This window comes from Protopterus annectens, chromosome 13.part0 (assembly GCF_019279795.1).
Source record: "Protopterus annectens isolate FY-2018-M chromosome 13.part0, PAN1.0, whole genome shotgun sequence".
In the NCBI taxonomy this organism is placed as follows: domain Eukaryota; kingdom Metazoa; phylum Chordata; order Ceratodontiformes; family Protopteridae; genus Protopterus; species Protopterus annectens.
The window spans coordinates 338730296-338756757 of record NC_056747.1 but is presented as its reverse complement, the minus strand read 5'-3'; the positions used below and the strand labels follow the sequence as shown (position 1 = coordinate 338756757).

The window sequence follows — 26462 nt, the reverse complement described above, 5'->3', positions numbered from 1 at the left end:
AGGTACTCCCACTTGTCTGCAGCTGGATTTGGAGTCAGCTACTTTTACAGTGTGGGTTCTATCAGTAAGCCAGTTAGCAACCCACTGGGTGACGTAGGGATTAATGCCCAGCTTAGTAAGTTTATCTAGGATTCCAGAGTGGGGGATGGTGTCAAAGGCCTTGGCAAGGTCTAGATGGGCTGTGTGGACCACCTTACCCATGGCTCTGGAGACTGATTCGAAGAAGTCAATCAGGTTCAGGAGACAAGATCGGCCCTTCACGAACCCAAACTGGGTGGGGTCCAGTGTTTGAAGGTTGCCAATGTCTTTGTTTATAAGTTCCATGATAATATGCTCCATGGCCTTACAGATAAGGCTCGTCAGACTGATGGGATGGTAGTTTCCAGAATCCAAAGTGGATCCCCCCTTGTGGAGTGGGATAACTGTAGCTCTGCACCACTCAGTGGGCAAGAAACCTGAGGTAGGGCTATGATTAAACATGACTTGGGTGAGGTGCCAGTTCATATTGTAGTTCATGTAGTACACAGCCCGGGATGTCATCTGGTCCCATGGATGCTGTACTCTTAGCTTTGGAGTGTGCGTTTACCTGTGTGGCCGTTACCTGAATTTGGCAATCTTCCGGTATTGAGATGGGCCATTCAGGGGGTGAAGTTGGCACTGAATCGATCTGCCAGGATATTGGCAATATCTTTGGGATCAGTATATTTAATGCCATTCTGTTTTAGCTCCGAGCAGATCTGAGCATTACCACTGAGATTCTTGACAGTTATAGAATGCCTTGTGGTTGTCTTTGGAATCTTTGGCAATTTTATTTTCGTAACTAGCTTTGGAGGATTTTGAGGGATCCCAGTCTCTTACTGAGGCTGGTAAGGGAGTTTTTTGCATCCTGGGATTTTCCTCTTTTCTGCAACAGTTTCTTCCTTTTGTTGTAAAGTTTGTTTATGGCAGGGGACCACCAGATTGGTTCCTTTTTTTGGATGAGAGCATCTTGGTTCTATCTGGGATAGCACGATTCATGCATGAGTGGATGTGCTCGTACAGTCTCTTTTTGGATTCCTGACTTTCCCAGTGGAAATGTTCCCGTAAGGAATGCAAAGTTTCCCCAAAAGAAAAATCCTCATGAGAAGCAGAAGGAATGAAATCTTCTGCATCAGAGTTCTCATACGTAGGTATAGACAAATCCTGTTCATTAGAAGAATCAGAATAAACAGAATCCTGTTCAGGATTCATAATCAATGTCTTGCCTAGGCCTCTCAAGAAGGGGGGGGGGGTTGGCTACCACTGATCAGAGTAATTAAATCTTCAGCCATTTTGATAATTTGTTCTTTAGGCATAGGGACCTGCACATGTGGCCTAGGCGTCTTTAGACAGGTTGAGATTTTGACGCAGGACCCAAGACTAAATCAGGCCGACTGAGGGCAGCCTGCCAGCAGATTACCCAAATGTAATGACCAACAGTGAAACACAAAAAACATCTTGCTTTTGGGCCTCTGCCCACTAATTTAGGAGTAGATCTGGCCAATCGTCTGGGGTTGGTAAAGTGTGGAAGTGGAATCTGTATCTTTGGGAAACTATTCCATTTGTCCTGGGTAATGAGTTCCCAGTTTTTTGCCTGCAGAGCAGTCTTTCCCCCTAAAGGAGCAGCCAGTTGAGAAGGGCTTGGAAGTTTTAAAGTTAAGTCATTGAGACAGTTTACCATAAGGGGGGGGTCTTACTAATCCCTGCTTTGGAAGTGGGAGCCCCCCCACTGCTTAGTCCTGTGCTTACCTTGGGACTGAAGATTGAGTGTTCTGCTGGTTCTGGGTTTGGACTGAGAAGGCCTGGAAGAGGCAGGAAAGGACCAATTCTTAGAGAGCCAATGCCTACTAAATCTTGGAGGCTACAATTGCAGAAAATCTAACAGTTTGCATAGATTTAGCTTTTCCCACCATCTTTAAGTACTACTACTGCTTTGTTGCCAAACAGGTGATCCTAGTTTAAGGGAGCATCCAACAATTTAGCTTTAACATGACCTGGCAAAGATAGCTCCTTAAGCCAAGCATAGGTTCATAGGTAGGTAATAGGCTAACGGCCCAAGGGCCTACGTAAGCCTAGCCAACAAGGTTCCCTGGCTTATGCCACCCAAGAAAGTTATTTTCCCGTGCCACTGTCGAGCAGACACAAATGATCCCCAGGGTGTATTTCCTATTACCCATCCACTCAAGATTTTTCTTGAGTGCTAATCAAGAACTTTGTTCGACATAGATGGCAGCCTGTTCCAGAGTATGGGAAGCCTCTGGGACAGGAATCTATCCCTCCAGCAAGTCCTGTTTATTGTGGTAACAAGGTTTAGGCCCTAGAGCATGCAACTCGGAGAGACTGGGATTTCTTTAGGTGTAGCATGTCCAACAGCTCTGGGTCTGATGCAGCTTCATATGTTAGGCAGAGATCACCTCAGAGTAGGCGATATGCTACGGAGGAAAGCTTGAGTTTGAGGCGGTCAGTGTAGTGCATTTTAGGCCAGTAATCCTCTTTGTGAGGTAATTCTGTGGCCTTTCCAGCTGCAGATGTCTTGCCAGGTACATTCCAAAAGGGGGTTGTACACTATAATGGGTCTGAGTGTCGAGTAGAGAGGAACAATAACCTCTTCTTTCATGGATGAGAACCCTTTTATGATGGTATGCCACGTAGAAAAACTTCTTTATTACTGTGCCATGTAGAAGGATTTCCTGACTACTGTGGCGATGTGACCATCAAAGGAGAAACTACTTTACACCTGGGTCCCAAGGTCTCATCACACATTCTGTGTTAAGTAGATTTCTGCCTATGTGGCAGTTCATGGGTAAAGATATGGGCTCTTTAGGGGTTGGGGGGTGGTAAAGTTAGCACTGACCCTATCTGCCAGGATGTTGGCAATATCAGTTGGTTCTGAAATTTTCGTGCCATTGTGCTGTAACTCAGAGCAGATCTGGGTGCGGCCATCGAGATTCTTGACAGCTATAGAATGCTTTGCGGTTGTCCTTAGAATTAGTGGCGATTTTGTTTTCGTAGCTAGCTTTGGGGGATCTTATAAGAGATCTCAGCTTCTTACTGAGGCTGACCAGGGAGCTCCTCCACTCATGGGATTTTACTCTTTCGCAACAGTTTCTTCCTTCTGTTGTAGGTTTACAGCAGGGGATCACCAGATTGGCTTTCTTTTTTTGGAGGATAGCACGATCCATGTACTCGTTTAAGTTCTTATAGAGTGCATTTGTTTAGGATTCAGCAGTTGTAACTGTATTGTCCATCTGCATGGGTATCATGAAGTTCACCACTTCTGTCTTAAGCATGAAGTTGGCTTTGGAGAAATTTTTTACCGCTATTCCCTTAATAGGGGGTGGGGGGGGTGGGATGTGGATATCAAGGGTGATTAGCTTATGGTCGGATCGCACAGAGGAGATGACTTCAGGTGTGGAACACCGGTCACTCATGTTGGTAATGACTAGGTCTAGGATTACTGTTGCCCCTGGAAAGCGTGTGGATAAGTTGATCCAGGGCATTGGAGTTTATGAATTCCAGAAAGCATTGAGCTAAGGAGGTGGTACACGAGTTTTCCCAGTTAATGGTGGGGTAGTTGAAGTTGCCCATTATTAGGGTGTTTGGCTGAACCCGAACATTTTCCAGTATATCAAGAAAAGAGGAGTGGGAATCCTGGGGCATGGTGGGGGATCTGTAGCAAGCTACAATTTGGATTGCAGTTTTGCCCAGAGTTAGTTGCACTTGGATAGCCTCAGATGCATTATGCTGCGCAACTAGCCTGGAGGTGTGGATATCCTTAAGGAATACGGACACCTCCACCTTTGGTGTTTTGGTCCAGGTTACATGGCCGAAAAGTGTGGTAGGAGTTATAGCCTGGTAGTGCAGGGGTGCTTTCTGGAGCCTTGAACCAGGTCTCAGTCATTGCACAGATATCTATGTTCTCCATTTTAAGGATGCCTCGAGTGAGTGCATTTTGAGATTTAGACTTCTAGCATTGAGTAGCATTACCCTCAGTTTTTGCTTGCTTGTTCTTGTTACGGTGGTGAATTTATTATTTGAACCTTGCCTAAAAAAGGAACTATAGGGGCAGCAAGATCCTTAGCCAGTATCTGGAATCCCAGGGGCGACAGGTGCAGACTATCTGTGGCAAAGCATCGTGGTCTGTCGACCATGTCATCCCAAGCAGACAGATACTGGATCCCCTTAGAATGACACCAGAAGCTTAGCCAATTATTGAAGTCAATCCTTTTGTCCTTGTACTGCGGTATCATTCTGGGCGATGGCAGAATGCTACTCAGGGTTAGGGTCATGCCTGCCTGGACTACAAGATCTGAGAGCTCTTCCATGTCTCTTCATGTAGTCCAGGGAGGTAAGTCTCAGGTCATTCACACCAACATGGACAATGACAGTCATATTTGTACTTGTTGTGGAGTGACACGAGTGCGTGGGTTATGTGGCGGATTCTGGCACCCAACAGGCAGCTGACAGTAACCTTCTCCTTGTTTAGCCTGGTGAATGGGACATCAGTGTGCCTGACTATAGAGTCACCTATGACTAGTGTGTTGGGTACTTTGTTTTGCCTTATTGGCTGTGGTTGAGTGGCACACAGTCTGTGGGCTGTGTCTCATTTGGGCTGTGTTGGGGGATGGAGGTTGCCTGCGTTCCTGCTTTGGAGGTCTCTGTTGCTAAGACAGATTATAATTGAGAGCCTCCGCGAATGTTTGTGTGTTACTATGTGTGGATTTTGGTGGTGTAGATTTAGTGAGACTGTGACGAGTGTGGTGTGGTGCAAATATTTACCTTCTCCTCAAGACTGTCAAGTTCAGTCTTGGTTGGAGAGAGCTTTACCTCCAGTTTGGCTAGATAAGTGCATCTCTCATAGGTTGTAGTGTTGGGTGGTAGGAGGAGAGGGCTGTGTGCATGAGGCAATTTCTATATTGCCTCAAGATGCCCAGATTCATCAGACAGGAGAGAACACTGGGAGCGAACCCTTGGACATGCCTGAATAAAAAACAATTTTTCTCAAGGTAAGTGAGGAGAGTGAGTACAAGAGCTGCTTTTCTCTGAGCAAGTGAGAAAAGTACAAAAACTGTTTTCCTCTAGGTAATGAGGAAGGTTGAGTGCTATAGTAATTAGTAGCTTATTTAGTGCTTACAAGTTCTGAACAAGTGCTGAGCATGAACAGACAAATTTAAGTGCTAAAAAGTACAGTTGTGTGCACTTACCATAAATGTAGATGTTAGTGTGTATTCACTGTTGCAGTCATTACATTTGGGGTAATCTGCTGGCAGGTTGCCCTCAGTCGGCCTGAATTCCAAAGTCTTGGGTCCTGCATCGGTTGCAGTCTTCTCTTCCATGACGTCAGGTCGTCAGGGGTATAAAACATGCAGCAGATGCAATTTTCTTCAGTTTTTCTTGCCCCCGATGTAAGGTGCCCCCAAAAAGGTAGCAATATTATATATATTTACCTAAATACATGCATCAATATAAACTTTACTTTCATCTACAAGCAAATACACCACATAGGTTGTACAAGATAAAGGAAAGATAAACTGTAGAATGACAGGGGATGGTGGGAGGGTAACCTGGAATGCAACAGTGAATACACCAACATCTACATTTATGGCAAGTGTACACAACTGTACGATGTTCCTCGTGTTTCACTGTTACAGTCATTACATTTGGGTAGAATCCCAAAGTTATGGTTGGGAGGCTGGAGCTAAACAGCATTAGGTGAGGCTATAAGGCCCTGCAGCACTGCAGTGGCAAAGCCTGCCCTGGACGTAGAGGCGCAAATGGCAATGCTTTTTAAAGGTGTGAACAGAACTCCAAGTAGCAGCCTCTAGAATGTCCTTGGTTGGTACGCCTCTGAGAAAGGTTGCTGAAATAGCTCCAGCTCTGGTGGAGAGACCGACCTACTGCCCTTGGGCACAGGTTTGCCATGGTGTAAGTGGCAGAAACGTATGCAATGGCTTATCCACTTTGAAATGGTCTGCTTTGAAATCGCCTTTCCTTCTGATCCTGCAGCATATGACACTAGTAATTGCTCTGTTTTTCTTAGAACTTTAGTCCTGCTCAAGTAGAATCTTAGCTGTCTGTATACGTCCAAGGAATGCAGAATTCTCTCCCCTTTGTTCTGCGGATTTGGATAAAAAGTTGGCAGATGAATTGTTTGGTTAAGAGCCACAATGGAAATGACCTTAAGCATAAAAGTAGGATTTGTCCTCAGACGCCCTGTCTGGTTAAAATTTGATAAAAGGCTCTACAGCCATGACGGCCTGTAGCTCTGAAATTCTTGCTGACGTGCTAGTAGCAGCGCTGTCGTCCATAAGAATTTATATCAGCGGTAGCGACTGGTTCAAATGGAGGCAGGGTGAGCATTTCCAACACATAATTGAGGTCCCATGCAGGTAATGGTGATCTTCTAGGAGGCCTTAAACTTTTGGCTCCTCTAAGATACTGCTTTAGTAAAGGATGAGAAAAGATTGGTGGCTCTGTATTGTAATGAGCTGAAATGGCAGAGGCATGGACTTTGATGAGAAAGATAGGCCCTTGTCAAGCATCTCATTAAGTATTGTAATATCTAAGGAATATGTGGTTCTGCTGTATCAATTCCTTGTGTTAGATTCCAAGCACCTAATCTCTTCCATTTGTCAGCATAAGACTTTCTAGTACTAGGCCTTCTGGCTTCCAAAACGACATCCATCACAGCTTTACTGAAAGGTGTCGTTTGTATGATTACAGGATTAGCCATGCTGCCAGGTTCAGAGTCTGTAGCTGACTGTGCAGGATCTGATTGTTTTGCTGGGACAGTAGTTCTGGTTTTTGAGGCAAGGTCAAAACTGGGTATTGAGACAAGTTCCTTAGGAATGGGTACCAGTATTGGCGGGGCCAGTCCAGGGCAATTAATATCTTTGGCTTCTCTTGTCCGACTTTCAGAGAGGACCTTGGGTAGAAGAGGCAGACACGGAAAGGTGTAAACTGATAGGTTTTTCCAACTGAAGGATAGGGCGTCCACTTTCCATGCTTGTCTGTGATAAGTCCTTGTGCAGAATCTTTTCAGTTGATAATTTTGAGGACAGGCAAATAGATCTATGTCTGGGCTCCCCCATTTCTCTATCATGCTGAAGGCTTGTGAGGATCCATAAGGTTTCTGCTTAAATAGTCTGCCAGAGTGTTTTGTTTTCCTGGCAGGAACTGAGATTGAAGATGTATTTGGTAAGTCAAAGCTGTGTGCCACAGTGCCATGGCTAATCTGCAAAGGGGGTTTGAGTGTGCCCCCTTGTTTATATACCACGACTGTGGTGTTGTCCGTCTATCAGTAGTTGTCCTGGAAGAAGTCCTTGAAGGCTGTTAGGGCATTCAGAACAGCTAGCATCTCTTTCTGGTTGATCTGTAGATGCATTTGATTTGGTGCCCATATGCCCTGAATGCATCTTCCTGCCATGTGGGCCCCCCCAAGTATAATCTAATGCGTCTGTTAAGGTTTGGCTGGCAGGGGGTAGAGTGAAGGGCCATCCCATGTATTGGTAACAGGCCTTTGCCCACCAAAGAAACTCCTGTTGCAGGCAGGGAATGAGAGGAATCATTGTTTCCAGACTGTGTGAATGTTGACTCCATAAACTTTTTAAGTACCATTGAAGTTTCCTCATATGCAGTCTTGCATATGGAATTAGAAGGATGCAGGATGCCATGAAGCCCAGAGCCTGCAGAATGTCTTGCAGAAGACTGGGTTTTTGTTGCCATCAGTTTGAAGTAAGTAGTCAGTTGCCTTTGTCTGGCGTGAGGTAAGCCACCTGGGCAGTTGTATTCAAGCTTGCACCCAGGAATGTTATGTTTTGAGAGGGTACCAGTTGTGATTTATTTTCGTTTGTGCACCCTAGGCATGTTAGAAGCCTTTTCACAAATGCCAGGTGTCGTAGAAGAATGTCCTTGTTCTCTGCTTGAATGAGACAGTCGTCCAAGTAAGGATATATTTGTATGCTTCTTTGTCTGCAAAATGCAATTACTGGTGCCAGGCACTTTGTAAAGACCCTGGGTGCAGTAGGTAAGCTAAAGGGCAGTGCAGAGAATTGGTAATGCATTAAGCCAGCCTTGAATCTGAGGTATCATCTGTATCCCTGTGATACGATGTTTAGTACCCACCTGTCCTGGGTTATTAAATGCCAATTTTGAGCAGTGCTAATTTTCCCCCTGTGGGTGCTGCCAAAAGATAAGTGCTTTTGTCTTTGGTCTTGCAGCTGTCGGCTTGATGTACAAATATTGAGGTATGAAACGCTCAGAAGCCTGTGCCTGCTCAGCATTTCCGGACCCATCCGAGGGAGATACATTCGTCGGTCCAATACCTTGAGTATCTTGCAGCATGCCGGAGTCCACATGGGTGTCGGTAGAGGCCTGTGACTCAAAGGTAGCAGATATCAGGGGCTGCGAACATGCCTCAGAGTACCAGCGAACCAGCGACTGGCTTAGGAAAAGCTTAGTCTGTTTTGGATCTCGACTGCCTTTCTCTTTCTTTGCGTTTTTTTATGTACTCCAATAGACGGATTGCTATCAGACGACATTTCTGGGTAGTTAAATCTGTTTCCAAAATACTTTGGTGCAAAAATATACCGAAGCTTAATAGTGTGTTGGTTAAATCTAGCACAAAACAGCCAAGCACGTTGTGATCAGGACCTAGGCAAGGAATACAGTACAAATGGAAATCCTTGAGGTATTTGCTTCCCACAAGTAATACAATTATTAACTTCTGACATAGCTTTAGTGAAGACTTCAGTTCTGAAACTCAAACTCCAACATTTCAACAGTTGGCTGACCAGCACTTGCGAAATGCTTCTGCTTCAGACACTGCGTGGTAAGGACTAAAGAAAATGGGGTCAGCTGCATGTTTTATACCCCTGACGACCTGACGTCATGGAAGAGAAGACAGCAACCGACGCAGGACCCAAGACTTTGGAATTTAGGGCAATCTGCCAGCAGATTACCCCAAATGTAATGACTGCAACAGTGAAACACGAAGAACATCTAAGAATTTGCATCTGTACTAAACGAGTGACAGGACAGAAACAAGTGCAAATGCAGGCTTTCAAATCGGAAAGATGGAAGAGATTGCCCAAACGGCCAATAACTACAATTTCTGGGCCAGAACCACTCCTTGCATGGTATGCAGGTTACCTAGTGCTTACCACTCCCACTGATGAGCTAGAAGGCTTCCCTCCAACACAGAAAGGATTGAGGGGCTCAGAAGCTTACATACAGTCCTGGATACAGCAAATCTGTATCTGGAACATGTGTTACAGGAAAGTTAGGAAACATGCTTACAGTTTGTTTTTTTTTTTTTGTTTTTTTTACAGAAAAGTAGCAAAAACAATTCACATGCAGTGCAAGCTAGCACACGAGTATGTAGCAATATCAGACCAAACAGCTTAAATTCAATTAAATTAAAAGGGACTAAAAGCAAGTGCAGAAAAAGTTTATTAGGTAGAATGTGGTAAAGAGAGTGTCCCAGATCAAATCTACAGTGGGACAGGCAAAGTACAGTTGTGTACACTTACCATAAATGTAGATGTTAGTGTATTCACTGTTGCAGTCACTACATTTGGGTAATCCTGCTGGCAGGTTGCCCTCAGCCGGCCTGAATTACAAAGTCTTGGGTCCTGCGTCGGCGGCTGTCGCCCCTTCCCTGACATCTGGGGTATAAAACAGCCAAAGCCATTTTCTTCAGTTTTTCTTGCCCTAGATGTCAGGTGCCCCCAAAAAGGGTAAGATCCAAAAGAAAAAAGGGGGAAGGTGGGTAAAGTACAGTTTTGTACCTACCATAAATGTAGATGTTCGAGGATCCACATTGCTGCAGTCCTAACTATTGGGTAGTCCGCTGTCCAGTCGGCCCGAATACCAAAGTATATGGCTGACGTCGGTCAGGGCGCATTAGACTGACGTCAGTACGTCAGGGTACTAATGCGCATGACCGACGTCATATCCTCAGTCTTTTCTTGCCCCAGATGTCAGAAGACCCTGAAAAGATAAGGCCAAAACCAAAAACTCCAAACATATCTGCACCAAAAATATGTACAATATATACAAAATTACCAGAATATAACCTCACCTACACAACCACCCCTAAACACAGAGGGGAAGGAGGGAGGGTAAATTGGACTGCAGCAATGTGGATCCTCGAACATCTACATTTATGGTAGGTACAAAACTGTACTATGTTCTTCATTCCACATTGCTGCAGTCCTAACTATTGGGTAGAATCCCAAAGCAGAGGTAAGGGAGGCTGGCAAATCATAAGGAAGCAGGAGCTGACAACATGCCTTGCAAAATAGCTGTGGCAAAACCAGCCCTAGACTTAGAGTAGAGAGGAAGGTGATAATGCTTAGAGAAAGTATGCACTGAACTCCAAGTAGCTGCCTCCAAAATATCCTTAGTTGCCACCCCTTAGAAATGCTGTAGAAGTGGCAGTAGCCCTAGTGGAATGAGGCCTAATCCCAGCTGGAATCTCCTTGCCATGATGGGAGTAACAAAATGCAATGCAAAACCCAATCCACCTAGAAATAGTTTGTTTTGACACAGGCTTGCCCTGAACTCAAAGCAAAAGAAACAAACAACTGCTGAGACTGCCTAAAATCCTTAGTCCTGCTCAAATAATAACGCAATTGCCTGTGTACATCTAAAGTGTGCAAAATCTTTTCCCCTTTATTTTGGGGATCTGCATAAAAAGTAGGCAAATGAATAGTTTGGTTTAAAGCCACACTAGAAACCACCTTAGGCATAAAGGAAGGATTAATGCGTAAAGATACCCTATCCTTATGAAAAATCAAAAGGCTCTACCGCCATAAGGGCCTGCAACTCAGAAACCCTTCTTGCAGAAGTAATGGCCAACAAAAAGCAGTCTTCCATGACAAGTATTTCAATTCAGCAGTAGCCGAGGCTCAAAAGGTTGTAGAGTAAGTTTCTCCAACACAAAATTGAGATCCCAAGCAGGAGTAGGAGCTCTCGTGGGGGTCTTATATTCTTTGCCCTCTAAGAAATTGCTTTAATAAAGGATGCGAAAACAATGGTGGGTCACAATCATAGTGAGCTGAAATTGCTGCAGCATGAATCTTAATGGAAGAGAAAGACAAACCTTTGTCCAATAACTCAGTAAGATATTGAAGAGCCACACTCAAATTAGGCTCAGAAATCTCCAAATTGTTTGCTGCACTCCAAAATAAAAATCTCTTCCATTTTTCTGCGTACACTTTCCTTGTACTAGGTCTTCTGGCTTCCATAATCACATTTAAAACTTGAGGAAGTTGAGACCTGCTGTCTTTCAAAACAGAATATGCCAAGCTGTTAGATGAAGAGAGTGAAGCTTGACATTGAGCAGGTGACCGTCCCTCTGAGACAACAGGTGTGGAATCAAGGGTAAAGGCCATGGAGGCTTCCTTACCAGACTCCTCAGTAATGGGTACCAGTGCTGCCGAGGCCAATCTGGAGCTATTAAAATCATCCTTGGCTTGTCTTGTCTGACCTTTAGAAGCACCTTTGGGAGAAGAGGCAGAGGTGGAAAAGCATACACATGAAGATTTTCCCAACTGAAAGAAAGAGCATCCACTTTCCAAGCTGTGTGATGAAACCTTTGTGCAAAACTTTGGCAGCTGGTGGTTTAGTGGAGAAGTGAACAGATCTATGTCTGGAGTTCCCCATGACACTGTCAATTTTTGAAACACATGAAGATCCAGTTTCCACTCGTGGGGATCCATGATTTGTCTGCTTAACACATCTGCTAAGGAGTTCTGTGCTCGGCAGAAACCTTGCCTGAAGAGTTAGTTGCAAGCTGAGCGCAGTCTCCCATAAAATCATTGCTTGCCTGCACAATGGGTAAGAATGTGTTCCCCCTTGTTTGTTGATGTACCACATGACAGTTGTGTTGTCTGTTAGAATCAACACCTGCCCTGGAAGAAGTAGCTCCTTGAAAGCCATTAATGCAAACTGGACTGCTAACATCTCTTTCATGTTGATATGTAGATGCTGTAGTCTGGCAGGCCACTTGTCTTGTATCCACTTTCCATTTTGATGAGCTCCCCAAGCAATGTCTGAGGCATCTGTCGTTAGAATCTGACTCGCCTCTGGCCGGGTCACAGAGAGTCCCTTGTTTAGGTGACATTCCTGAGCCCACCACAAAAATTCCTTTTGAATGCAAGGTATTATTTGAATGACAGTGTCCAAATCCTGGCAGTGCTGTGTCCATACATTTTGAGATACCATTGCAGCTTCCTCATATGCAGTTTGGCATTGGGAAGCACCAGAATACAAGATGCCATGAACCCTAAGGCTTGAAGGACTGTCCTTGCAGTCAGCCCGGACTGAAGAGATAGTTGATGGAAGTAACTGGAAAGATTCTTTTGTTTGTCCGGGGTTAAAAGGCCATCTGGGCTGCTGTATTCAGTCTCACACCCAGAAAGCACATGTCTTGAGAGGGTACTAGACTGGACTTTATTTCGTTCACAGAATACCCTAGGCATCTTAGCACTGCTATGACATATTCCAAATGCTGTAGAAGGTCTTCCTTTTCTTGAGCCAGAATCAGGCAGTCGTCCAAGTAAGGATAGATTTGAATTCCGTTTAGCCTGAAGTAAGCTATCACTGGAGCCAGAACCTTTGTGAATACTCTGGGCAGTAGATAAGCCAAAGGGCAATGCAGAGAACTGATAATGAGAATTTCCAGCTCGAAACGCAGATACTTCCTGCAACTTAGTCTTATAGGCACATGAAGGTAAGCTTCCTTGAGATCTAAAGTTACCATCCAGTGATCTTTGCCCAGCAGAGGTAAAAGCTGTTGTAACGTCAACATTTTGAACTTGGGAATGTCCAGATAAGTGTTGAGGATAGATAAATCCAAAATTGGTCTCCACGTGTTCCCCTTCTTCGGTACGAGGAACAGGCGAGAAAATCCTAGGCCCCTTTCTGGCACAGGAACTGGCTGAATGGCCCCTATTTGGAGCAACAGAGAAATTTGCTGGTGAGCCTCTGTTCTTTGTAGAGGAGGAATGTCTGGCATGCCTTTGAAAGGAGGCAAGGTATGGAAATAAAACCTGTAACCGTGGTGAATGATATCCAGAACCCATCTGTCTTGGGTAATTAAATCCCAATTTTCTGTGAAAAGAGACAGCCTTCCTCCCAAAGGTGCTGCCAGGCGAGAATGTACTGGCAGCTGAAAAGGCAGGTCATTGGGTCTGCTTACGAAAGGACTGACCCCTGCCCTCACCAGAAGTCTGAGCAGGGGAACTCCCTGTCCTAGGCCTAAAAGAACCTTGAGCTCTGCCCCTACCACGTCTAGACCTACCCCTAGACTGGGAATCATAAGCAGGATAAGTCCATCCCTTAGTAGGCCAATTTCTACTAAACTTGGAGGCTGCACCTGCAAAAATCCTTAACAGTTTGCATAGACTTAGCCTTGTCCTCCATTTTCTTTAAAACTGCTTCCACAGGCGAACCAAACAACACATCAGACTGTAAAGGAGCATCCAAAATCCTTGTTTTAACATGCTCAGCTAAATTCTGATCTCTCAACCAGGCGTGCCTACGAAGAACAGAACCAGTGGCAGCCACCCTCGAAGAGGCCTGCACAGCATCAAAACCACACTGCAAGGAATGTTTACCCACCTGTTCAGACACATGAACTAAATCCTGCAACTCTTTACACTCAATACCTTCTGCCAGAGCATCCACCTTAGATTACAATTGTGAAAGGAGATAACTTTGATATTTTAACATGTGAAACTGACAATTCAACGCCCTCATGGCTAAAGTGGAAGAAGTATACACTTTCTTTCCCCATCTATCCAAAGCCCTTGCCTCTATCAGGAGGAACAGGATTTTTAACAACAGAGGCCTTCACACCTTTAGGCCCCTGAGAGACAGTTTCCGGGTCTGCCCTAGGACTCTTAAAAAGATACTTATGAGCTTCAGGCACCCTATAGTACCTATCCGGTTTAACTGGGGCAGGAGGCAAAGAATCAGGATTCAGGGAAGCCTCTGCAAAAACATCTTCCACCACATTCAGAACAGGAGGTATAGCTAAAGGCCTATGCTGGGGTAAAAACAAGAATTCCCTAAGCCTCTTCCTGGAATCAGAGAAATCTTGACCTTCCCATTTAAAATGCTCCCTCATGGAATGCAGAGTCTCTGAAAATGAAAAATCCTCAGGAGGAGAAGCTGAAGGAGTAGAATCATCCACATCAGAATAAGGAGGATACTCCTGCAAGTCTTCAGCCGAAGATGCAGAAGCCTCCGAACATTGCTCAAAACTCTCAAACTCAGGTTCCACCCTAGGCCTCTTATCAGGAGGGGGCATAGAACCTCTAATCATAGTAATCAAATCCTCTGCCATTTTAAGCATATGTTTCTTAGGCAAAGACCCTGAAGCACTAGGAGAAACCCCCACTGAAGCAAAACTTGGCCTGCCTCTCAAAGAAGTCTTGGAAACAGAAGGGGAGGCTCCAACCACCTTAGGAAGAGAGGGAAGAACAGCCACCTGAGAAGCCCCCTCAGCCTGGCCTACTTCCTGAGAAGATACATCCTGTAACAGTAAAGTCTCTCCCTGAGACTCCAAAGAAACTCCTGGCAGAACCTCCGGCTCCACTGAGCCTTCTAAAGAACCGACGTCTGGGACTGTCGGGTCTTCCACTCTAGGCTTTGCTTTGTCCTTGCGCTTTTGGCGGCGGGCCGGAGCATCCGGCGGCATTTTATAATTACAACGCTTCCCAAAACTAACCTGGCACAGTCTAACCTTCTCTTAATAGTGCGTTTGTTAAATCTAGCACAAGAGCGGCATCCAACAACGTCGTGCTCAGGCCCTAAACAAGGTATACACAAAGTATGGTAATCCCTATGAGGTATCTGTTTCCCACAAGAAATACAGTTATTTACTTTTTCTGACAGGCGGTTAAATACTGAGGCAAGAAAAACCAAAATATTCCCCAACGGGGTACTTAGCCAACTTTGATTCGGTCTGAAACTCTGACTTCAGAAACTTTCAGAACGCCAACCTGCACTCGCAAAATTGCTTCTGCATCGGACCATGCGGCAAAAAAGATTGAGGATATGACGTCGGTCATGCGCATTAGTACCCTGACGTACTGACGTCAGTCTAATGCGCCCTGACCGGCGTCAGCCATATACTTTGGTATTCGGGCCGACTGGACAGCGGACTACCCAATAGTTAGGACTGCAGCAATGTGGAATGAAGAACATCCTGGACTACAACAGTGAATACACTAACATCTACATTTAGTTAAGTGTACACGACTGCACTATGTTCTTCGTGTTTCACTGTTGCAGTCATTACATTTGGGTAGAGTCCCAAAGCTATGGCTGGGAGGCTGGAACTACACAGCAGTAGGAACAGCTAGGAGGCCCTGCAGAACTTCAGTGGCAAAGCCTGACCTGGATTTTGAGTCGAGTGGCAGATGATAATGCTTTGTAAAGGTGTGCACTGAACTCAAGGTAGCCACCTCTAAAATGTATCTGGTTGGTACTCCCCTGAGAAAAGCTGCTGAGGTGGCTGCAGCTCTGGTGGAATGAGGCCTAATGCCCTTAGACACTGGCTTCGAGATGGGCTTTCCTTGTGATCCTGCAGCAAATGCCACTAGTAATTACTCTGTCTTCCTGAAAGCTTTGGTTCTGTCCAAGTATAATCTAAGTTGTCTGTGTATGTCCAAAGAATGCAGAATTCCCTCCCCCTTGTTCTGTGGATTTAGGTAAAAGGTTCGCAGATGGATTGCTTGGTTAAGAGCCACACTGAACACTACTTTAGGCATAAATGTTGGGTTGGTCCTCAGGGAGACCTTGTCTGGATAAAAAATGATGAATGGTTCCATAGCCGTGAGAGCCTGTAGCTCTGAAACTAGTCTTGCAGAAGTAATTGCTAAGAGCAGAGCTGTTTTCCAAGATAGAAACTTCATATCAGCAGTAGCAGCTGGCTCAAAAGAAGGCAGGGTGAGCTTTTCCAAGACATAGTTGAGGTCCCATGCACGTATTGGTAGTCTCCTTGGGGGCTTTAAATTTTTGGATCCTCTGAGGAACTACCTTAATAAGGGTGAGAAAAAAGTGGTGGCTCTGCATTGTAATGAGCCGAAATGGCAGAGGCATGAATTTTAATGAAAAAGATAGGCCTTTGTCCAGCATCTTAGTTAAGTATTGCAAAATCTGAGGAATATTTGGTACTGCTGTAACAGTTCCTTGTGCCTGGTTCCAGGCACAGAATCTCTTCCATTTTCCAGCATAAGACTTTCCAGTACTAGGTCTTCTGGCTTCCAGAATGACATCAATCACAGTTTTACTGAGAGATGTTTTTTGTATGACTACATCATCCGCCATGCTGCCAAGTTTAATGTCCTGAGTTGGCTGTGCATGATCTGATTGTTTTGCTGGGACAGTAGTAGAGATATCTGAGGTAAGGTCCAAGCTGGGTATAGATAATTTTCTTAGTACTGGACACCAGTACTAGCATGGCCAGCCTGGGGCAATCAGTATCATCTTTGGCATTTCCTGTCTGACCTTTAAGAGCATCTTGGGCAGGAGAGGCAGTGGAGGAATGGCATATACCGATAGGTTTTTCCAGCTGAAAGACAGGGCGTCTACTTTCCATGCTTGTCTGTAATAAGTCCTTGTGCAGAATCTTTTTAGTTGGTAATTGAGAGGGGAGGCAAATAGATCTATGTCCGGGCATCCCCATTTCCTTATGCTGAAGACTAGTGGATCCAGCTTCTACTCGTGGGGATCCATGAGGTTTCTGCTTAGTTAGTCTGCCAGAGTATTTCCCTTTCCTGGCAGGAATTGGGCCTGCAGATGTACTTGGCAAGTCAAAGCTGCATCCCACAAGGTCATGGCTAGTCTGCAAAGGGGGTAAGAATGTGTGCCCCCCTGCTTGTTTATATACCATATGACCGTGGTGTTGTCTGTCTTTATCAGTAGTTGTCCCGGATGAAGTAGGTCCTTGAAGGCTGTCAGGGCATTTTGAACTAACATCTCTTTCTGATTGATATGTAGATGCATTTGGTTTGAGGACCATGTGCCCTGAATGCATCTTCCTGCCATGTGAGCTCCCCAGGCATAGTCTGATGCATCCGTTGTTGGTGTCTGCCTGGCTGGAGGTAATGTGAATGGCTGTCCCTTGTTCTGGTGACAAGCCTTTGCCCAACATCGAAACTCCTGTTGCAGGCAGGGAATGAGAGTAATTAGAAGTTATGTACTCACCATAACGTTCCATCTGAGTAGGTGTATTCATTTGTCTGCAACCTGTGGGTTATGGATCCGATATCGGATCCGAACCGGCATGGTTTACCAGCTATGGATCCAAGCTCTCAGCTCCTCCCCTCACCCATATTGCCCTGCTCTACCCTCATGACCTCAGATCGAGTTTGCCAACAGCAAGAACACCCTGAAAAGGGTAACACACCATATGCAGGAAACTGAAAGGCCAGGGGGATAGGAGGGCGGGATGGTTGCAGACAAATGAATACACCTACTCAGATGGAACGTTATGGTGAGTACATAACTTCTAAATCTGAAGTAGGAGATTCATTTGTCTGCAACCTGTGGGACAGAGTCCCCAGCTACCTGAATCTTGGGCGGCCATCATGGAAGGATATTCCGGAGCACCGCGGAGCCAAAGGATGCTCTACCCTTAGATGCAAGATCCAACTTGTAGTGGGAAATAAAAGTACGTGGCTGCTGCACAAATATCATCTAGAGGAATCCTAGCCTTAAAGGCTGCCGAGGTAGAGACTGACCGGGTTGAATGGGCATGGACACCCTCCGGTGCGGGCCTTCCCGAAGCTTGATAAGCCAATAAGATACATTGTGAAATCCAGCGAGATGAGACTTTAGAAATTGGTTTGCCCAAATTAAATTTAGCAAAGGAAATGAACAACTGGTCGGATTGCCTTTGACCAGCCGTCCTGTTTAGATAAAATCTAAGTTGCCTGTGAACATCTAAGGAGTGAAGCTTGTATTCACCTTTGTTTTCATATTTAGGAAAGAAGACAGGGAGGTTAATGGATTGATTAATGTTTGCTTCAGAAGCTACCTTAGGAAGAAAGGACGGGTTGGTCCTGAGGTAAACACGGTCCGGATGAAAGACCAAGTAAGGAGGTTTAGCTGATAATGCTTGAAGCTCTGAAACTCTCTTGGCCGAAGTAATGGCTACTAAGAAGGCAGTCTTGAAAGATAAGAATTTCAGATCTACCGTAGCCGCCGGTTCGAAGGGGGGGGGGGCGGTCAAGGCCTGGAGAACTAAGGAAAGGTCCCAAGGAGGAACCGCTTGTTTTACAGGGGGCCTGAGAAGAAAAGTACCTTTAAGGAAAATCTTACACAACTTGGCCGACATCAGAGGATTGGAGTCATGACCAATGTGATAATGGGAAATCGCCGCAAGTTGTACTTTGACCGTGGAACTGCTGGCACCATCATTAAAAAGAGTGGTTAAGAAATCAAGCACCAAAGGGAGAGGAACTGTGAAGGGGTTTAGCCCTTGCCGCTCCGCCCACAACGAGAACCGTTTCCACTTGCTGCGGTAGACTTTCCTAGTGGATGGCTTATGAGCTGCCACCAGGATGGCCTTAACAGGGGACAAAATACTGGGAGTCCTGATCAAGAGTGGAACTGGAACAGCCAAGCAGTCAGCTTCAGGTTGTCCAGGTTCGGAGGAGATAAGTGGGATGGATGAGATATCAGATCCGGAATGGGATCCAGAATCCAAGGAGGATTCACAGAGTGAGACCTTAGGAAGGGGAACCAGATCTGTCGAGGCCAAAACGGAGCAATGAGAATCATTCTGCACCCCAACCGAGAGGCTTTCTGAAGAACTTGGAGCATCAGAGGCAAGGGGGGATAAGCATAAAGAAGACCGGGTGGCCAAGCATGCACCAGAGCGTCTCTTGGGGAACCTCCGGGAGGAGGTATCAGAGCGAAAAAACTGTCGCACTTGGTGTTTGAGGGAGAGGCAAAAAGATCGCAACAAGGAGTTCCCCACTGTGCGAATATGCGTTCCGCTACCTGAGTATTGAGAGACCACTCGTAAGGGGTGAGAATGGTGCAACTGAGTTTGTCCGCCAGGATGTTGGACCGACCCGGAATATGCGTTGCTATGAGAAAGCGGTTGGTGGAGATTGCCCATTCCCAAACTCTCATGGCTTCTCGACAAAGAGGGTAAGACCTGGTTCCTCCTTGCTTGTTGATATACCAGACAACCGACATGTTGTCCGATTGAATCGCAATTGTTCCCAAGGGAAGAAAGGCCTGAAGTGCTAGCAACGCTAAGAGCACTGCTCTCATCTCTAGAACGTTGATATGCAGTAAGGTCTCTGAATCGTTCCACGTGCCTTGGACGGTCCGGCCTGCAAAATGCCCCCCCCACCCGAGGCGGGAGGCGTCCGTGGTCACCGTGGTGAGAGGGGGAGAGGCACAAAATGGGCGGCCTCCGTGGAGATCTGGAGAGTGCAGCCACCACAGGAGGGACCGCTTGCAAGCCTTGCTGATCGCAATGGGATGATGCATAGGAAGAGCAAGATACGACCACTGGACTAGGAGTGTCCATTGGAGGATGCGCATATTGAACCTGGCGAGAGGAAGAAGCGCTATAGCAGACGCCATGGACCCTAGAGCCCTCAGGACCAACTCCGCCGGAACTGAGCTTGAGTGGAGAATGGCCCGCACCTGGAGTTGCAAATTTTGAACTCTGTCCGCAGTGAGGACAGCTTTTAATCTCCTTGTGTCTAACCTGGCACCTATAAAATCTATGAACTGCGTGGGTGCTAGGTTGGATTTTTTTGTTTATAGTGATGCCCAGACGGGGAGCAAGATGGAGAAAGGAGTCTCGCGCCAATATTAGTAGATGCCTTGTTGGGGCGGTAAGGAGCCAGTCGTCCAGGTAGGGAAAGACCTGTACCCCCTGAAGCCTCAGGTGGGCCGCTACCACTGCTAATACTTTGGTGAACACCCTGGGGGCTGTGGTGAGACCAAAGGGAAGGACCCGGAACTGGTAGTGACTGGCTCCCAGCCGGAAGCGGAGAAACCTCCTGGAGCGCCTGTCCATTAATATGTGGTAGTACGCATCCTTGAGGTCTATGGAGCACATCCAGTGATTTTCTCCCAGAAGGGGGAGAATAGACTGCAGTGTGACCATTCGGAACTTCTCCTTGGGAACTGCCAGGTTCAAGAGTGAAAGGTCTAAAACTGGTCTGAGATCGCCCGTCTTTTTTGGCACTAAAAAGAACCTGGAGTAGAACCCTGATCCGATCTGGGGGGACGGGCTGGATGGCTCTTTTCTTTAGCAGATGGCCAATTTCTGCCAAAGCGGCCTCCCACTGACCGGGTGGAACGTCGGGGAGGGACTTCAATTTTGGCAAGTGAAGAAAGGGTATACGGTATCCTCTGGATATGATCTGGAGGACCCAGCGGTCTGATGTTATGGACTCCCATGCCGCTAGGTGCTCTGAAAAACGTCCCCCGACTGCTTCCAGAGTGGAGCAGCCGGGCAACCCCTCAGGGCTGCTGCGCGGGCCGTTCAGAGAAGAGTTCTCTGGACCCGAAGTTCCTAGGAGCCCCTCTGCCCCTAGGGCGGCGTCCTCCCTGTCCTCCTCTGCCACGGAAGGACTGGTTGTCCGAAGCAGGCTGGGATTGCTGCGACTTCCGGAACCACATCTTCTTCTGACCCTTTTGGTTCCCAGAATAGGGCCTCTGGGGTGCAGAGAAGCGGATTCCGACGGCAGACAGCGTCTTCCCGTCCTTCTCGCTCTGGGTCAAAGTGTCACGAACAGTTTTGCCAAAGAGGGCAGAACCATCGAAGGGGGCGTTTGCAAATGACGCCTTGAAGGGCTCTGAGAAATCGCAATGACGGAGCCAGGCCTGACGTCTAGTAACTAGGCCTGCCCCTGCGGCTCTAGCGGCACCTTCCGTAGCATGGGAGAGTAGCCGCATAGAGGTATTGGTGACGGACCTTAGAGTGGCCATGCGGGTGGAGTGCAGCACTTTGTCCTCCTCAGACATGGACTCTGGGGGGGATGCAGCATATTCTTTAATAAGATCGCGCTGCATCCTAATCACGTGTGCCAGATAGTTCAGCGCCCTTACAGAGAAGGTCGCTGAACTAAACATCCGCTTCCCCAAGCAGTCCATCATCCGAGACTCCTTGCTCGGGGGATGGACTGAGGGACTCTCCTGAGCAAGTTCCCTCTTGGTGGCCGCCGTCAACATGGCATCTACTGGAGGCCCCTTACTCCAATGGGCACGGTCAGCCGGGGGACTGAGAATACGGTCGGGCCTTTTAGGGATAGGCTCCACAGTGTCCGGTTCCTTCCACGCCCTGGTGGTAATGAGGTCCACCAGGGGGTCGGCAGGAGGGGACACCCAAGAGGTAGACGGGCCCGCTTCAAATGCCTCCAAGAACACGGACTCGTCCGAGGAAGACTTGGGGCAGACCACCCCCTTATGCGGAGCATTTCCATGATGTCTCCAAATGAGACATCCTCGGGGTGACCGTGGGAGGCTTCCCTTCCTCCAAATCCGTGTCTTCTGTGAGAGACTGGGGAGTCAATGTGCCTCCTTTTGCACGTATGTTTGCGGGGAACATCCTCCGGGGCTGTCAGAGGACTCCTCAAACAGTAACCTGTTCCAGGGGAACAGCTTGGGGCACAGGAGCGGGCTGTCCCAAGGGCCGGATGGTGGAAGCCTGACCCAGTGCAGAGGGAGCGCGGGACGGAGCCGAAGCAAGTGCCAGGGGTCCGGAGACCCTCCAAAAGGGCCCTCTCCACAACATCAAAAGCCGAAGGGGAGCCAACCTTGACCAAAGGATCCGACAATCGGCTCCCCCTCGGATCCGAGGAGTGGATCGGAGCCGGCGCCGAAGCGCTCGGATCCGAAGGGACAGTGCGCTCTGACAGACTGCGCCGAAGGAGCACTGATCCACCCGGATCCGAAGCTCGGATCCAGGCTCCGAGAGGTCGGATCCGAAGCACTCAAGGGCAGGGTCGGATCCGAAGTACCAAGTACTATCGGCGCCGACCCACCCCCGGCTCCGAAGCTGCTCGGCTCCAACTACTCCGAACCCGGGTAGCGGGTCGGAGAAGGAGCAATTGGCTTGAAAAAAGGGGTCGAGCTCCCCCCCAGAGGGGGGGGAGGCAAGAGCACTCCCATCTGCATCTGGGCCTGGATGAACCTTCTCATCTGGTCCAGATCAGCATCTGATAGGCTACCGAGGTAGGCCTTGAGTGCCTCCTCAATAGCCTCGACGGAGATCGGGTCTCCTCCTCCTCAGGTCCCGGTGAAAAACACACTGGAGACCGGAGCCGAGGAGGGGGAGAGCCAGCAGACAAGGAGGCCGGAGGAGAAGCCTGCTTGGCTGGTGGGGCCGAAACAGAGGTCTCGGCCCACCGCTTATGGTGCTTCTCCCTCCGGTCTTTCTTTCTAGCTTCCCTCTCCTCCGAACCACTACAGGGAGGTTGAGTCCCAGGAAGAGGAGGGGGAGCCGGAGAGGAGACAACCATAGAAACGGTTACCCCCGAAGGAGCGGAGGCCGGAGCAGAGTCTGGTGGCAAAAGACCCGCCAAGACAAGCTTGGACCTCCGCTCCTTCAATGCCCTGGGGTTGAACCCTGCACAAATGGAACATCCAGAAGTGAGGTGTTCAACCCCAAGGAATCTAACACACCGAGTGTGGCCATCAGCTGGGGAAAGCTTATGGCCACACTCGGAGCACTTGGAGAACATAGCTTTGGGTTGTTCAGACATCCCAAAAGCAAAAAAAGGTTACTTAAACTAAAGTTAAGCAAAGTAACAAAACCACTCAACAGGCCCAAACACACACTACGCTACCAGCGAGGGGAGGGTGAAGTAAAAATAAATTTTAACACACTAAAAGAATAATTAAGTAATAGGGAAACCTACACTTCCACACAACTTTCACACAAAACTTCAAAAATTAGTACTTTAAAGACTAAAACTGCACTTAGCTGAAGAGCTTAAAAAACACAATCTGGTCACCAGCGCGGCAAACGAGATCTGAGGTCATGAGGGTAGAGCAGGGCATTATGGGTGAGGGGAGGAGCTGAGAGCTTGGATCCATAGCTGGTAAACCATGCCGGTTCGGATCAGATATCGGATCCATAACCCACAGGTTGCAGACAAATGAATCTCCTACTTCAGATTGATTGTTTCCAGGCTGTGGCAATGTTGAGGCTCCGAATGGTTTCGAGAAGTATCGGCGCCGAGGGAGATTCCACCACTACTGCAATTTCCCTCTGAGCCGACGTGGACTTCGGCACCGAAGGGGAAGAGTCTGAGTGGGCAACCTTTATCGGCTCCGAAGGCAGTGGAGCCGATGGAGATGACTCGCCTCTCGACGCCCGAGCTCTCGGCTCCGAAGCCAGAGGAGTCGAGGCTGGAGACATCGAGGCAGACCGTTCGCCTCGGCTCCGAAGTCCGTGGAGCCGACGGAGAAGCCTGCCTTGACTTTTTTGCTGCCGGATCCGACGGGCTGGTCGGAGCCGAAGATTTTTTCTTCGACAGGGAAGAAGAAGATAGGGCTTCCTCAAAGGAAGGGGTAATAAGCCCTTTCAAAATCAACTTATTTTTCCTCTCTTGGAGCACGCGAGAGGAAAAAGCGTGGCAAACGCTACAGGATTCCTGTAGGTGCTTCGGCCCCAAACAGTATACACATAACAAATGGTCGTCCGTAATGGACATTTTATAACTGCATTTTGAACATTTCTTAAATCCTGATGGCCTATGTTCTTTAGACATGGCTATCTACTTCAATTAAACTTTAAAGAGAAAAAACTTCAGAGAAATATAACACGTAGACTAGGGCCCTCTAAGTCAAACGGGATCACTTACCACCAAGAAAAAAATACAATTTACCACAAAAAATTCTAAAACTGCACAATCACACAAGAATAGCTGTTAAACAGCTCTAACTAAGGCGCGTGGGCTAGGCAAAGGCCCCTCTAACTTAAACGGGAACCTTTATCGTCGAATAAAACACAATTTCACCACAAACTTTGAAAAAAATCAGTCACACAACAATAAGTAGCTGTTAAAACAGCTTTTGGGTAAGTTTAGTGAAAATTCTGACAGAAAAAATGATCACTAAGAGGCACTTAGCTCAGCCAAGTCCGAAACCACGTCTATGCTGTAGAAGCGGCAAACGAGATCTGGGGAAGCAGTAGTGGGGCATCCTGGGATATGAGGTGGCTCAGCCAATAAGAGACTTCGTTCTATAGTATAGCGTGCCGAGTCGGAGCCAAGGATTGGCTCCGAATCCATCTGTACAGAATGTAGGCGAGATAGGATCACATTACATCAGGAATTACATCTGGAAGATGACCAAGACTGTTGAACAGCAGAGTGGAAAGACTCCATCTTGCAAATGCCTTCCATAAAATAACCCATACCAGTCATTAACATCTTAAATCTAACTCAAAATATAAAACTCAACATTTATTACACTTAAAAAAATTTGCATACAAAATAAAAGGTGAAACCAAAATGCTTTTGCAGCTCTTACCTACAAAGCAGCACAACTACAGAGTCAGCTTTGGCAGGAATAAAACCTAAAAGAAAAACATTGCGGCATCCACAGTTGTAACATTCCAAAACAGTTTCACCCAGTGGTCCATCCTTGTGCAGTGTCACCTCTTTGCATTTCGCTCTGACAAGATGGTTTACAATATGGCTATTAAAACAAAAGTTTTCTCATTAACTATTCAGCAGTGAACCAACAGTAACACACAACCAATTCTACTTGAAATAAATTCATAAAAAACTTCAATAGCAAATGTAGGAGTTAACATTATACCAACTACAGTTAATAGTAAATTCTCCTGTTCCCAAGCCCTATTTGCTGCCCAAAGAGGTAGACAGCTACAGGTACCTTTTTGGAGCACAGTCATGCCAAATCTGTCCTGCCACTAGAATGACTTTCTCCACTGAACTGCTTTATAAAGGACAGTAGTCAGTGTGCAGCTTCTTAGTCTCATACAAAAACTGCTTTGAAACTTGTCATCCTCTACTCCACCGGAATGAGCATTAAGAGTGCCATGTCAAGATTCTTCACATATATTTTGTGAAGACAAGCTAACCACTAGAATAAGAGATTCGGATACAGATTACCTTCCTTCAATAAAGGAAGTGAATGCCTATCTTCATGAAAGATACTATAAGTGCTACAGCAGAATTTTGCTAATCAGGACTGAAGCTGAATGTACCATGACAAAAGAATTTTAGCCAAAAGTTATTTTAATTGACAAACTGGTCTTTCAAGCCTGAAAAAGGCAATGGCATACAGGAAAGCACACATTTAAGTGCACTGATCTTAGCATTAATGATACAGTGCAGAGATCACCAAAGCATTTGCATTCATAATGCCTAGTAATTGGCTATGTGGATGTCCATCCACATGGTAATTAGCAGCAGTAAACACTCAAGTCAAACTTCTAGATGTCTACAGAATAAAAATCTTCACCTTAGGAGAAAAAAAAAACAAAAAACAAAAGTAAATAGCAGCCTATGTACCATTACATTTTTTTTCTGTTTAAGAATGCAGTCACCAATGGTGGGTTCTTATCTGATAATTTATGTTTAAATAGTGAAATCGGACAGAGTTATTTGCACTATATTTAGAACCACTGGCAAAGAAAGTAGACTCAAATTCAAGGACATAATCGGTATGGTAGTCAAGAAAAGCTGGCTCTATTTGTACATATTTTACACCTGATAAAACCAGAAGATATTTCGGTGTTGTGAAACACCGAGGCAGTTTAAAACCTTTTCAGGATACAAAATTAATGAAGCTAAAACAAAGGCAATAGCTGTAACTTATGTACCCGCACACAAACTGGTTCAACAATATCCATATTAATAGGGACATAAAATGAAGTACTTAAGAGTATCAATTAAAAAGGATTCTGATGTGGCAGCTAAGGATATGTGGGGAGAAAAACAAAAGATAACACAAAAACTGAGAAACTGCACACTTATATGAATATGGATAGCAAGATAAAGGAACTAAAAACATTTTAAACTGCTTGTAAGTATTATACACAGGTCAGATGTTTATCAACCAGAGAAGTTGTGGGCAACAATTAATAAAGAGCTGAAGCTTTTTATCTTGGAAGGGATCATGGCAAGAGTCAAGTGGGATAAGCTGATTACTCCAATCAAACAAGGCGGTTTAGGATTACCTGACTTCAAGGGGTATTTTAGAGTAACACAGGTAAGGTTCCTATACATACACAAGCAGAAACTGAAAGGAGTGATGATGCAACAGGGGGAAGAGCTCAATAAACAAGGACAGACTAGGATTTTTAATGCAGATACTTCTGGAGAATAATAACCATATAGAGGTTTACTATAGAAACCTGGAAAATGCAATGCTCGACCAGTCAAATTAGAGCCAAAATGTGGAAATACATGCCATCGAAAAGG

At 46.4% G+C, this 26462-nt stretch overlaps 1 protein-coding gene across 1 annotated transcript in view; it reads right to left on the bottom strand.

Moving 5' to 3' along the window:
• Positions 1–26462, bottom strand: part of UPF1 (UPF1 RNA helicase and ATPase) — a 3097516-nt gene that overhangs the window by 2777023 nt on the left and 294031 nt on the right. Inside the window, exon 4 of the mRNA XM_044054826.1 lies at positions 24544–24711. Within this exon, the coding sequence (XP_043910761.1) occupies positions 24544–24711 (168 nt within the window). The remainder of the gene's footprint in view (positions 1–24543; positions 24712–26462) is intronic.